Raw genomic sequence first — 13,632 nt, 5'->3', positions numbered from 1 at the left:
GAAGAATCTTCTACAGTTTTGTTACATTTTGGCCGTAGAAAAAGCCTGCATCTCTAGTACAACTCCAAACCCACGAAGAATCATCCGCAAAAACCTGCATGGAGCGAGTTTACTGTGTCCAAATGAGAAGGTCTTCCATGCCTGCACAGTTCCACACAGATGTTTATTAGCCATCAATGTTCATCTCCATCTTGCCTTGTCAGGTCACTCTGACTGCCTCTGTTGGCATATATTTAGCAATGACTGGACTTTCTTTGCAAAGATCTGCATGTAAAGAATACAATCAGTACTCGAGCTTCTTCCCTGCGCCTTTCACGTCACGCTCGGCATCTTAGTGTTAAAGGAAGGAGGAAAAGGTGAGATAGCTACATGCAGAGGCAGCCATATTCTTCTTCAACAGGGTTTATTTTTTCCATGCAGTCAGCCCGACTGAGACCTCTCTACAGTGTGTCTGAGTATTGCTTTCAGCTCAAAAGAGGCGCCCATGCAACGTTTCATCCTACTGCGCTTGTTTGCTCAAGCTCCTGCAGGGTTCCTATGGCTCAAAAATATCCTGAGAAAAGCAAAATCTTCCATCGTTGGCATGTTTCAGCAGTGCCTAAATGCCTAACCCATTGCATCTACAGAGCCAGGAGAATCCACCATTAGCCACAAGAAGCGGGTGCCAGCGTGATGCACCGGGAGCGAGCCTAGCTGGTGCATCTGCCCTTCATCCTAGGTACTGATACCATGCAGCGTGTATGGCCCACCAGTACTATGGAAATGCCTGCCTGCTGCCATCGGGATGCTATCAGGAGTGTTGTCACCTAGCGGCAAGGGTAACACCGTTCCCAGCAGGTGCTACCGTGAGACATTGCATCTTCAGACTTAGTCACCTGGGTTGTATGCAACATGGCATAGGCTAATCGGAAATAAAGCTTTTTTTTTAGACCATTCTCTGCTACTGATCCATGCTACAAAATAGATGGGATGGGAGACCAAGAACGTCTCACTGGACTAGGAGAGCTGTAGGGCGCAGACACTGAGGATAATCCTATCGCTTTTCCACTTATGCCAGCTATGCTGTTAAGGCTCCGTGACATTTCGTAACCTTCATTTAAAAGAAAAATGCAAAGTACAGCATTGGATCAATGACAGAATGGACTAAGAATGAGGTCAACATTGTAGCCAGTTCAATAGCATCTGCATGCACGGACATGCTGAGAGTAGTATCGCTTGCAACATGATTCGGAAGGCCATTGAAGTAAAGAAGTTTAACACAAAAACAATTCATTATCATTTCTCAAGGAGGGTCAGGCTGTATAACTGATCCTACAGGCAGCAACATGGTAGTATCCTAGGAAAAAAAAGTCAATGGGAGGGGTTTTTCCATGTCTTTATCAAACACTCACGCGTACCTCGGCCCTGTCACTTCATGCATTTTGACCTCAGGCAAAATTAAGGTAGCTTCAAAAGGAGAAGGGCGGGGAGTGAAAAGAAAGAAAAAAAGGAACAACAACAACAACAACAACAACGAAAAAAAAAGGTAGCAACATCCATGGAATTTATTCAGTTGCTATAGAGATACTACTCCTTTGTTCTCAGCGGTAAAGAAACAAAAAGAAGGAAAACCAGAACTGCATGCACTCCCGTTCCCTCCCCCTCCCCTTCTCTTTCAGACATGCACGGAAACAGCTCAGCAAGTGGACAGAGTTGCACGAACTATGGATGAAGTTCTGTTGGAACAGCAGTTAAGATGCTCTCAACGTGTTTCAAACAGGCCAACAATATGCTGACGTATATTACTCTTTAGCCAACCAGCCTCTGTTTCATCCAGGAACGAGAGGCAGTTGCAGTGCATCGTGAAAACCAGACATTCCTCATCCCCAAGGATGTGCCATTTGGAGTGTTCTCCTGATCCACTGGAACCACCCAAACTCGCCCGGGCTGAATGAACGGGGCCAATGCTCATCCGATACAGAATCGAGTAAAACACTTTGCTACAAAGGTCAGTTTTAGAAGATATACTTTCATATGAAAGTGTCATGCTCCAACTATATCTTTGTTGATGATAAGCGTTAAACTTGTAAGTACCTACACTATCTATAACTGGCGTTTACTATAACTATTGCCCATCATACAATGGCACGTGGGAATTCTATGCTCCATACTCAGCGTATGGTAACGACGTACAATTTGTGCAGATTTAAAATATTGACTATATCTCATGCTATATACAGCGCACCAGTGATAAACACTGATTTGAAGATAGGGATATCTTTTCCAATTTCTCCATTCCTTATCAATTTCTGTGCGTATGTATGGAGTTCTAATTTCGGTGAGTATGGTTTCCTTGTGGTAAATTATTTAAGCAAGGCTTAGCTTATCTTAAGGGAAGGGGGGTTAATTTGATTTGACTTGGATTTGCGAGATAGATGATTGTGATCGTTATCAAAGTAAAATGCAGTCGCTTCTGACAGATCYGTAGCTGTCAGAAGCTGGAAAAAAATAGCTAGTCATGATTCATTTATTGAAAGGAAAATGATTTGGGGTGGATTGTTTTCCAATTGTATGACACCTGTGCTAGCAGATGTTCTTGTGTGCTTCTGCTGAACTATGAATATCCAAGGAATTTGCCTTAGAGCTCTCTCTGTTAAGGTGGCTGAATAATTGTTCCATATTCCTTGAGGATATCTCCCTTTGCTTGTGCTTTGGGTTGTTGTCTGCCACCTCCAACTCTGTGCTCTGCAGAGTGCAGTGAGATCCGTGAGCTTTCCGAGCAGGAAACCTTGGCTGCTCTCCAATATTAAYGGGCCTCTCCTGGGAGGACGGTCCCGTTCAAGGACGCGGCAGCGYGTTTTGGGCAGGAGCTCACTGCACCAGCTGGAGGTGGAAGACCCAGCGGCCTGGCCTAGCTGTGCGGGGTAGTTACAGCTCCACAGGCTTTTMTTTCGGAAAGAAATAGGTTAGAAACTCCAAATGCAGACATCAGGTGGTGGTTTCCAGCCCAAGCGTGCATCTCTCCGACAAGCGCGCCACTGCGTGCTACAGCTACAGCTGCCTGTCCCTCGCCTCTGTGAGCGGCTGCTAGCTGTGTGGGTGGTTAGAGGCCCCCAGCTACATACCCTTTCTTATTCCTCCATCAGGCGGGCAGGGATATTCCCCGGTTGATAAGAGGAAGCAGGGTCCATATCTCTCCCGAGTGCCAGAGCGCGTAAAGGGCAGGCCCTCGTCAGGCGTAATAGCCTGGTCTATGTGGGGACAGTCTTCGTTTGCCAGCGCCGCCTTGGCCACCTCACCATTCAGTTTCGAATCTTCAAACATATAAGCAGAAGGCTAATGAAACACTGGGCACCGTTTATTAGCGTTCGCGCTGCAAATTAAGGCTTCAGAGCTACCGAGATCTACCACGACTCTAGAGCCGGTAGCGCGTCTGTCCTAGCCCCTGCGGCCACGGCGCTGCACCGGGATAAAAACAAAGGCTGTTAGGTGGGAGGAGAGAGGGAGCGCGGTCGCGTCGGAGGTAACAGCAGCCGCCTGCACTTCCACCCCGCGGGGMGCGTGGGGAACGGGCCTGCCTTGGCTCCTAGTCCTGCGAGCAGAAGACCGCGGTTAGAGAGCACAGCGTGGGCTTGCGTGGGTCGCACGGGGGCTGCACGGCCTGCGGGCTGGCCGGGCGGCCGCTGCCGCTGCGCAGGGGCAGCGACCGTGAGCTGCGGTTTCGTGGTGGAGCGTGTTGTGTTTGGGCCGGGGTGGAGCTCTGGGGGAGGCTGCTGAGGGGGAAAGGGCTGGTCTTGCCCCCCACGGTTGTTTTGGGTTGTTTCTGATAGTTATGCAGAATGGCTGTGCACGTTTTAGACACACAGAGTACRTAATGCATGGAAATACGACAGCAGAACGTGGATTCGAAAGCAAGAAATCCATTTTCTGATGTTCTCCTTGAAAACACATACGGTATTTGCAATGCCGACACAGGACACTACGTGTAGAAAACAATACAACGGGCCGTGAATTTGGAAAAGGAATAGAGTAAATTTACTCTTGACTATAAATAATGAGAACAAGGTGTCAGATTCGCCCATTTACTCCACGCATTCCCATGAGGATAGACTGAGAAGAGTAAGTTTTCTCTGTGTGACTTCACGTTTATAAAACAATGCAAATGCTATTCAATGTAAGGTTTGAAAGTGCAAATTAGTATAGTGAGAATATACTTGAGATATGGCACAGCTCAATATGAGTATTTTGGCTGGAGGGAGGAAAATAACCAGTCAAAATGTGCTTCCCGGATTTCCAAGAGGGCCGAGATGGGCCAGCAGGGTGGTGCGGGCAGCGTCCTGCGCTGCGGCTGCACAGCACTCCTGACCTGGGCATGGGACGGCAGAGCCTGCGGGTCGTCCTACCGGCCCCTTAGGAAAGACGGGGTCAGGGCATAGGCTTAAATCAGGGCCAGGTTCACACATCAGCTCGTGCTAAACTCTACGTGATGCTGTCGTTTACTGTCGGCAGACTCGAAGCCAAGTAACAAAACAAGCCCAAACGGGAAAATGCAACAGCTGTGGTCCAGCAATACAGTTCTGATCCTCTGGTTTCAGATGGATGTGATGAATGAGGAGCGGGCTGAAGCCCTTCCTTGTTGTTTGGCACACACACACACATACGCACACGCATACAGGTGTAGGTGGGACACACTGCACATCTTCTCAGGCACCAGGAATTGCACGCAGTGCCTTGTTTCCTCTTTGATTTAGGTAGTTCTGCCTTGTCACTGTGTAAACAGCCTTTCCTGCGAGCCCCTCACCTCTGTCTCCTGTCTTCTCTAAGCAGCACTAGTCAATGTATTCCCCGCCAAAGGACGGGGTGATGCTTCGTTTTGCCATCGATGGAACAGTTAAGCCTCTCAATACATTTTGGGTGGCAGGGGGTCCTGCCAGGGGCAGCCCGTGGCTCCCCTGTGCAAGGCTGGCAGTGCMTTGGTTCTGGCCTGCTGAGCAGCTCACAGGAGCTTCTCCCTCTCTTCTGCCATGATCTGAATCAAATGTATGTGGTTTTGTTTCTTCTTTTCATGACAGACACTTTCACAAAAGAAAGGCAACGTTATCATCTTTGTTTTACAGATGGGAAAAGCTAGCATGCAGGGAAGTGACTTGCCCGCTGCTATGTAAGAGGTTATTTACACGAGCAATCTTCTGACTCCCAGCAGGGCACCTTATCTCCATAATCATCCTGTCTGTGAATACCTAGTTAACTGCACCAGCTTTCAGCATTCACCTGCAGAGTTTTGGCTGAGAGGCTGAAAAAAGTATTCAGCAAGTCTCCCAGGTGAGCCCTTTGTTTCACAGCTACCTCATTTGTGTGGTTTCCATTCTTTTGTCTTCCTCCTGCTTGCTTCCTCCTTTCCCAGAAAAGAGCTAGGTGCTTTGAAGCAAACACAGAGTTTCAGAATAGGGGGATTCTGATAAAGCCTCAGGAGAGCTACTGGGTTTTGCACTGACGTACTCTGCACGTTGTGGAGATGCGCATGAGACTGCCCATGCCCATGCAGCATGGCTCTTCTCATAGTCAAATTATAAACAAGGTGCTGCAGAGTGTCCTGGYGACTGTACCAGTGCTGCTGCCTTTGATTTCAGCTAGGGCTATGTAAATATTGACCTACCAGAACTGGAGTTCTCAAGCTCAGGCTGCCGAGGGACTTCGTCTGTGTGATATATTCCCAGACCTCAGTCTAGTCTCACACGTGTGGCGTATGTACAGAGGAGGTTCCTGCAGTGGGAAGCCACCTCAGTCCTCCCTGCCTTACCATACAGCACTCTTCTCCAAAACTGCCAAAATACATGTTCTCGGTCTGCCCTTGTTACTTAAATGTCATCAGAAATTGTGTGGGGGGGGACACCCCACTGATTGCTTCACCTTGTGCTTATTGCTCCCTTCCTTTGCCTCCTGCTCCTGTCTACGGAGCTCCAAGGTGGCCACTTCCCAAAGAATGGAGGAGTAGAAAGGTACTCAGGAAGGGCCTTTTCAGTCCCTGTGAGTTTGGAGGGACGGTGCCTTTTCCAGACCTTATAGGAACTTTTGTAGATCAGAAACACTTGGACTGACCCAGGGCTCAGAGATACCCTGTAAGTCACAGCTGGGTTCCCTGCACATCTGCCTGGGGGGCTGCAGGCCCTGGCTGCAAGCCTTGGCACTGGGATAAAGTCATAGGGGCTTCTCAGCTCTAGATCAGACACGCAGCCACCGGGGGACATCACACTCGTTYCTTTAATTCCTTTGGGCCACTGGCAGACTCTTCCAGGAGGAAAGAGACCGTTTTCCTCCTAGCAACCCTCATTTAAGGATGGAGAGGTGTAAGGACTATTGGCCTTGGATGTTGTCGGTCTCCATGCCAGGTACCTACAGCTTCCCTGAGCAGCCCTTTGCCCTCCGGCAAAGACTCGGGAGGCTGGAGGCTCAGCCTGTACTGCCCTGCCGAGGGAAGGGCCTGGGGAGCAGGAAGGAGGTTGGGGCAGCCCAGTGCAGAGCAGGGCCAGAACTGGGAATGTTGGTAGAAGGGCTAAGACCTTTCTGTAGGACTCTGACCAAAGGTAGCCAACCTGTTACCCTCTTGCACCCTAGCAGCCCTTGTCCACCTGAGGATGAASCCCCAGCTCGAGTCGAGTGCTCCAGTGCTCCTGCAGCTGCAGTCCCCGTCCCGGGGTTGCAGTGACTACAGTCTGCAGGAGGTCCCACAAAGGAGCACCCTTGCTTCTTGTTTCAAGGCTCGGAGGGGGCTTGCCCATTTTCAGCCCGTCCCCACTGCGTGGCTCCTAGTGTTTGGCAGCTGCCCAAAGTCTCTGCTGAAGAAGGATCTGGTCTCTTGCCTCAGAGACCTTTAATGCAGCTGGAATCCCTGAAGAAAATAATGCTACGCTGTCCTCTTGGTGGGTGAATAACTTTTTTTTTTTTTTTTAATGAATCATTTGTACTTTGCTGGTGATGTGAAAGGACTGTTATCGCGGCAGATATTAACTGTGTCCTGCTGTGCTTGTGACTGGAAAACCTTTTGCTGAGATGGTTTTCCCTSTCTCTCAGGCCAGTGATAGCAGGACACAGGGACGGGGATGGCATGGCCAGGATGAGGCGAGAGGACTGCTCTGCTCTGCTGTTTCAGCTACAAGGCTATAATGTGGAGAGCAGCCCTGAGGCTACTGCAGCTTTTTCTSTGTGTGTGTGTATGTGTGTGGAGGACAGAGAATTTACTGTAGAGAAACTGGAATTTCTCTATTTGCATTCAYTTCTGCATCCTGCTGTTGCAGCATCACATTTGCCTGCTGCTTCSTGCACTGAGCACATGGCCATAATGGGGGGAAAAGGTGCAAGTCCAAGGACCTTCACATGGGGCCATGGAGGTGTTAAGAGCTGCTTAGCATCTAAAAGTTCCCATCAACTTTATGCCCCTCCACTTTCTCTCCAAGTTCCTGTGTGGAAACGCACTATTTACAACTTAATTCCCTATTCTTTTGAGTCTCTTGAATTCAAATTTCATTCTTATTATCGGGCTATTTCTCTTGGCTTCCTGGATAGCGTTTGTTGCCCAGGGCCACTCGTGGGCCAGGCCCCAGTTGCCCAAGTGCAGCTCACGTTACTTTCTCTGCTGGGCCCCATCTGAACTCGGCTGCGCTTCTGCACCGGCTCTGGGAGGCTGAGGCTGACAGCACTGCGGGGTAGAGGAACCACAGACCGAGCAGATCAGCTGCTCTCCAGTCCGTGTGTGGCAGTARCGACTGCTGAATTAACACAGAATCCGCTGGTGATTAAGATGAGAAACAATAAATTTCATTCTGTCCCTGTAGAAAACCAACAAAAAATGCTTCTAAGCTATTTTTGTCATTCTTTGAGAGCAGTGTTTAGGTAATTGGGGGAGATTGTAACCAAATATCTCAATCAGGACCTGATTCAGCAAAATAACGATTATGCTTCCGCACCAGGCCATCTTTGCTACAGAAATCAATTTTTATGGGCTCCAGAGCCCRATGGAGGATTAAGAAACATGGATCCCATGGGCAAGGGCTCATTTTTGTTGTTGTTAAATCAGGTCCTTAGAGTGAAAGGGGTATAGCTATATTAAATTAGGAAGAGAATCATGGAGAAGATGTATTAAGCCACAGACAAAGGATGATGAAATGATGAAATTATGGCTTGGAGAGTATGGAAGGAAGTATAGCATAGAGGATACARGCATAGAGAACATGGGCTTAAGCCTTTGAAAATGAGTTATGACACATCAACATGCTAGTGAAAAACTCCTAAATTTGTAGGCTTGGGAATTTCTCTGCTGGAGAGCAATGAAAATTAATTTTTCCCATGCAGACTATCTGGAAAAAAAAGAAAAAAAAAAAAAAAAGGTAGTAATTTAACTAAGCAGCTCTTTTGGCATACCAGGTACTTACTCTTTGCATTAATACCTTGCATCAGGTTTTGTGTCACAACCTCAATGAAGTTACCTACAGTCTGTGACATTCCTTGTTCTTTTGCATTAAAGAACTGTATTGTAACCTCCTCGGATGCCCAATATGGAGCTCAGGTTGATGGGAATTGGAGAAAAACTTCACAGAATAAAATATGACAGTCTGTAACATACACAAGCTGCAAGCAACGCACAGGAAAAACAAGTAAATGTTAACAAACAGAGTGGGAGAGAGAAAGAGAGAGAGAAAAAGAGAGAAAATGTGAAGAACATGTAAAAGAATTAATAGATTCCTATACAATAACTCAGTTAATTTTAGTCACCCCGATATTCTAAGGCCATTRGAATAGAAAGGGTGGTCAGCTGTAGGAATCCTCAACCAAGCTCCCTGGTTGTCAGAGTTGCCTGCGTGCTTTGGAAGCGGGTGCGAAGCTCCTTGGAGCGGAGACGGCCGGAGGGTGCCGCGCGGCGCGGGCGGGAGCAGAGCCCGGGGCCCGCCCGCCCAACCTACCTCTTGAGCGCCGCGTACTCACCGCCACGTCGACCCGCGTGCCTCCAGGACGCCGCGTCCCCGGCAGAGGCACCTCGGCGGCGCGGCGAGCACCTCGCCGTGCTCCCCGGCCAAGCTGGCGCCTTCACGCGCGCGGGGCGTCACCGCGTCGGAGCGAGGCGCCGCCGCCCGCGGGGGCCGCCTAGCCACGCGCGGCCCGTCCTGGGCACGGGCTCAGCCCCGGGGCAAAGAGCTACGGAAGGTCCTGCCTGGTGGTGCCCTGGCAATCTCCTCGCCTGCGCTTCTGAGGGTGCCCGTAACATCAGCCTCGGTAGGGCGCAGGGCGTCACCGACACGTCATGGGGAGGTTGCAGGTAAGTGCAGTCAGGTGAGTTTTACTCTTAGAGTACCAAGCTGACTSGGAAATACGGTATGATGATCTGTACAGTATGGAATGCGTCGGAGATATGGAGCATGGATGAATACGAACAGCGGAGAGAGCAGGAATGGTGGGTTACTGGCTATTTAAGCTTTGTGCTAGTAAGTAGACAAGCAAATAGACAAAAGGCTTGAAGAAAATTTCCATCAGGTATGGACTAAGAGGGATATAAGCTAGTGGGCTGGGCACAAGACTGGACCTCACATCCTAAAACCATCTTTTGTCCCTAGTCTTTGGTGGTAAGGAGTCTCTCTCTCTCTAGTGTGGCTGCAGCAGGGCTGCACTGTTCACACGGAGCTGCCTCTAGTTGCTTCTACACTGCAAAGACCAGTTATAGTCCAGATGCAGACAAGGATCAATCATGTGCAGGGGTGCCAAGACTACCCCTTGGTATCCCGGGAATGCCTTCTGCACTGGGTGGCACTGGACCTGCAGTGGCAAGCACACACTTGCAAAGGGGGCTCTTGGGAAAGAGGATTTACCATATTTACATCTTTGCTGTGGCGGAGGATTAGCACAAGCTGGSCTTATTTGGCTGGAGATGTGTTAGTATCTGTGTTTTCCTATCACTGAAAGTGCTATAATCCTCTTGTGCTTATTAAGGCTCATGGAGTTATTAAAGTTCTAAGTTTTATTGTTTGGGCCTGTATGTTTTCAGCTCAGTGTGGTTCTTTCTCTCCATACAAACATCCCTGTCTGTGGCCAGACCATGGGCAGCTGTGAAGGGAGATCCTTTTTGATGTCCCCTATAGTGCCAAAGAGAAATGTTGAAGTGTCTTCTGTGAGACCAACAGAGGAAGAGCAATAATGCTAAAGTAACTTCCCTGCTCTCCTTCACTAACACACAGGCTGAAAGGACAGTCCAGAGCTGACAGGGCCTCTTTTGGCTTCCTGTTCAATACTTGGCCATATTGTTGCACTGCTCTGGGGCTTTCTCTCCCTCACTACAGACTCAGCTGTGGCTACCACATGCTCTTCGGCCAGTGTGGACCTGGCATGGACGTGGACCGACAAGCAGGAAACCCAAAGCTCCATGCTTGAACTTACAGCTCCTCCTTTTTACATTCAGATGCCTCGGCATAGAGAATGTTATTTAGACTCAAATTCTAAATTAAATAAGCACCATAGTACAAGTGACACCCACTAATTAGTATCTCTGCAAGAAATCACGGCTGAATAATTGTACCACAAAATGTTCCATTGTATAAGTTATAAATTCTGCTTTGTGCGTGATGCACAGCTGTGGGGTTGTACAAATGCCACATAGGGGGAACAGATCCAGATTATTCCCCACTAACTGCGGGCACCTAATTTGAGCACCTTGGGTTGGAGCAGGAGCTGCCTTTGGTCATGACGGAGAGAGCCACCTCCAGAGGGCAGGTCAGATCTTAGTGAGGAAATCTCTCTCTGGAGTTGCCTAACTCCTCAATGCCAATGGGGCCTCGGGCAAATGCTTCTCAAGTGAGATGGAAAACTGAGCCTTGCTCCTTCTATTTTCACCTTTCACAGTCTCTGCATTAGATTCAGAAGACCCAGCCTCCATCTTCACTGGCATTAGGATGTAGACCTTACCTCATTTCCTTATAAAGTTAACGTTTGCTATTAGCAGTAGTAAATTAGGGAGTTTTAAAGGCTATGAAGGCTAAGTATAGGGAAGAGAARAAAGGTCTCCCTGTTACTTTTTCTGCTGCCTCTTCAATGTTTTATGTCCAATGTATACAAACATCAAAGTCTTCTGAGCTGAACCAGAGCTAAAGGCTTTGCAGTTGCATCACTCTCTGCTGCCCATATTATAGAAAAGGTCAAAACTCCTATGACATTGAAGTTTTTAGTTTTCTTTTTTTTTTTTCTTTTAATGTTCAGAGGCATTTGATCCCCTCCCTGTGGATTAAAGGCCTACAACAGCRGCTACATATAGATGGCTTTAATGCCGTTTTGCTCTCTATAAAAGCCTTGCAAGTCCCAGCACCAGAGCTGTATGTCAGGCAGCAAAATAGGCCTGTGACAAGAACTGCCAGGAGTCCCCATCTCCCACTGAGCACTGGCGCTGGAATTACAGTGCTCAGCACACTCGTGACGTTCGAAACGGTGGGTTGCACAAGGAGCACACGTTTTTTAGCCTACTGTGACAGAAGGGAAGGAAAATAGGATCTTGAGAAAAGATCAGCTCCTTCAGAAAGCATTGGTGATAAAGCTGAAATAAGAAATTCTACACTCTCAGTAAAGTGCATGAAATAATGAAGTTTCTGATAGCACAGCATTTCAWCTAGCCATAGACTGCACTGGAGTCATTCCCTTGTATCAGCTATAGACTTGGGTGGTTTTAGCTGTTGAGACATTGGGATTGTCGAGGAGTGGGTACAGAGAAACCCCAAAAAGGATAAAAGTTATTCTAGAGCTGAAGATGGAATTACCAATGACATGGGTGTTTTTCCTCCCCTCTCAGGCCCTAGGAATCTAATAGTGTTTCTTCCATATTTTTCAGCTATGCAATGAGAGAGGACTTTGCCATCGATATACTGTGAAAAAGTTACCCAACCTGGTTGCACAGTAAATTGATATGAAGATCCTCTATCCTCAGAGAATAGCTTGAGTGAAACTGCATGTGGAGGGGATCAGAGAGAGGTGAGAAATTGCCATTTTGGCAATATTAAAGTCAATATAATCATTGTGTGCCCTGGGTCTGTAAATGTTTGTACAGAGGCCGTGAAAGTTTGGGGTAGGTTATTTATTTTTTCTTAATAAGAGATGTGTCTCGTGTGTTGTATGTTATATGTTCATTCTAAAAACTATGGTGCTATGGCACCAGAGGGTGCTATAGACATCAAACGAAGTTCTCCCATTCTTGTTCGGGATTCCTTTTCAGTCCTGGAAAATGACATTGACTACTTCATCCCGTGGCTACTCTAAGATGTAACCCTGCAACCAATTYATTTTAAGGTAAGTGCACAGCTCACAAATGACCTAGCTTAAAGAGCTGGGTAACACTTTTGTAACAAAGGCCCAAACCAGGTGCTTTCAAGATTTGTTTTGCAGGTTATGAGGTTTACTTAAAAGATTGCACCTTAAAATTTGTTGCTACATATACTGAGATAAATTATTCGTACTTAGAGGGTAGGATGTGGTTTGGGGCGGAACCAGCTAAGTTTAAGTGATTCAGATGAATTTATTCTGTTTTGCTTCTATTTGATTTTCTTACAACATGAGGAGTTAAGAGATGGACTGAAATACTCAGAAACCTTTATATGAAAGGCTACAACAGAGGGGTCTGTGGTTATGATCGGTGCTTATTTAGTTATGTTCAGTTAATAGCTTTGTCACAGATCTTTCAAGTGATCCTGGGCAATTATTAAGTCTTGTGCCAAATGGAAATACTGGGGATTACTTTGTTTTTTTCTTTGTTGCCTACTTAGACTGTCAGATACTTGGTTGCCTTTTAGGATGAGGACAGAATTAAGTCCTTATCTTGAATAGACAAGACTTGCACATAATGAACATGGTATTTCAGCRTAGTGATGCTGGGTCTTTGTGTGCGTATACGTTAAGTGAGGGCACAAGTGCACCTCTCTAATCTGTGAAATAGCTCAAGTCAAGGAGATGTAATCAAACTGGTCAGGTAGGATCTGCTCCTTTGTATCATCGCAGGCCCAGTTCCTCCAGGCACGATGTAAACAGTATCCTGAGAATTTATGGTTGCCAGAATTTCCCTGGGGAATGTGCTTTTGTGTAGGGGAGATCTCTTTCATAATGCTGCTGGAGGAGCCTGCCTGGAGGAGTAGCTTCACCATTCTCTCTCAGGAATGCCACTCATCCCCTTGTGTCTCCCTCCCACCCACCCACGATGGTCACGGATGGGGCGGAGAGCAGGAAGGTTGCTGCAGAGAGGGGAGGTGTTGCTAGAGGCAAAACCTGCCATTCTCACCGCTTCATCAGATTCAAATCAGGTGCTGTTATTTAAAGATACCCTCCTGCCAGATGCAAATTATACTGGGGCTGTGCTGCTGGGAGCGCTGCGGCCAATTTAAAAACCCGCTTCRAACCTAGCAGAATCTCAGTTCAGAGCATCTTTGCCTCCCTGCAAATGACTACGGCAGCAGCTGTGGTGCCTGTGGGCACCGGTGTGGTGCCAGCCAAGGCTGCTTCGCCTGCAAYGAGGTGCAGGGCAGAGCACCCACAGAGCCCCACCGGGTGGCTGAGACCCACACGGGCTGTAAATGGCTCATGCACTAAGTAAGGGGGCACAGTGCTGTAGGGAGGTAGGCCTGCGTGCCACTGTTT

At 47.9% G+C, this 13,632-nt stretch overlaps 1 protein-coding gene across 4 annotated transcripts in view; it reads right to left on the bottom strand.

Moving 5' to 3' along the window:
* The window catches only part of KCNC1 (potassium voltage-gated channel subfamily C member 1), a 78,729-nt gene continuing 65,097 nt past the window's right edge, over nt 1-13,632 (bottom strand). Inside the window, exons 3-4 of one of the 4 annotated variants that reach the window (XM_026044150.1) lie at nt 3,105-3,293; nt 1-264 (exon numbers count right to left, since the gene is read on the bottom strand). In XM_026044150.1, the coding sequence (XP_025899935.1) occupies nt 200-264; nt 3,105-3,293 (254 nt within the window). In that variant the 3' untranslated portion in view covers nt 1-199. Of the gene's footprint in view, nt 1,091-3,104; nt 3,294-13,632 lie in introns of all 4 variants that reach the window. The other 3 variants (XM_026044149.1, XM_026044151.1, XM_026044152.1) reach the window with 3 other exon arrangements.

The sequence above is a fragment of the Nothoprocta perdicaria genome, unplaced genomic scaffold (genome assembly GCF_003342845.1).
Source record: "Nothoprocta perdicaria isolate Ctin4 unplaced genomic scaffold, notPer1 scaffold_350, whole genome shotgun sequence".
NCBI lineage: Eukaryota > Metazoa > Chordata > Aves > Tinamiformes > Tinamidae > Nothoprocta > Nothoprocta perdicaria.
The sequence above is the reverse complement of the archived record's forward strand: the minus strand, read 5'-3'. Positions and strand labels throughout refer to the sequence as shown.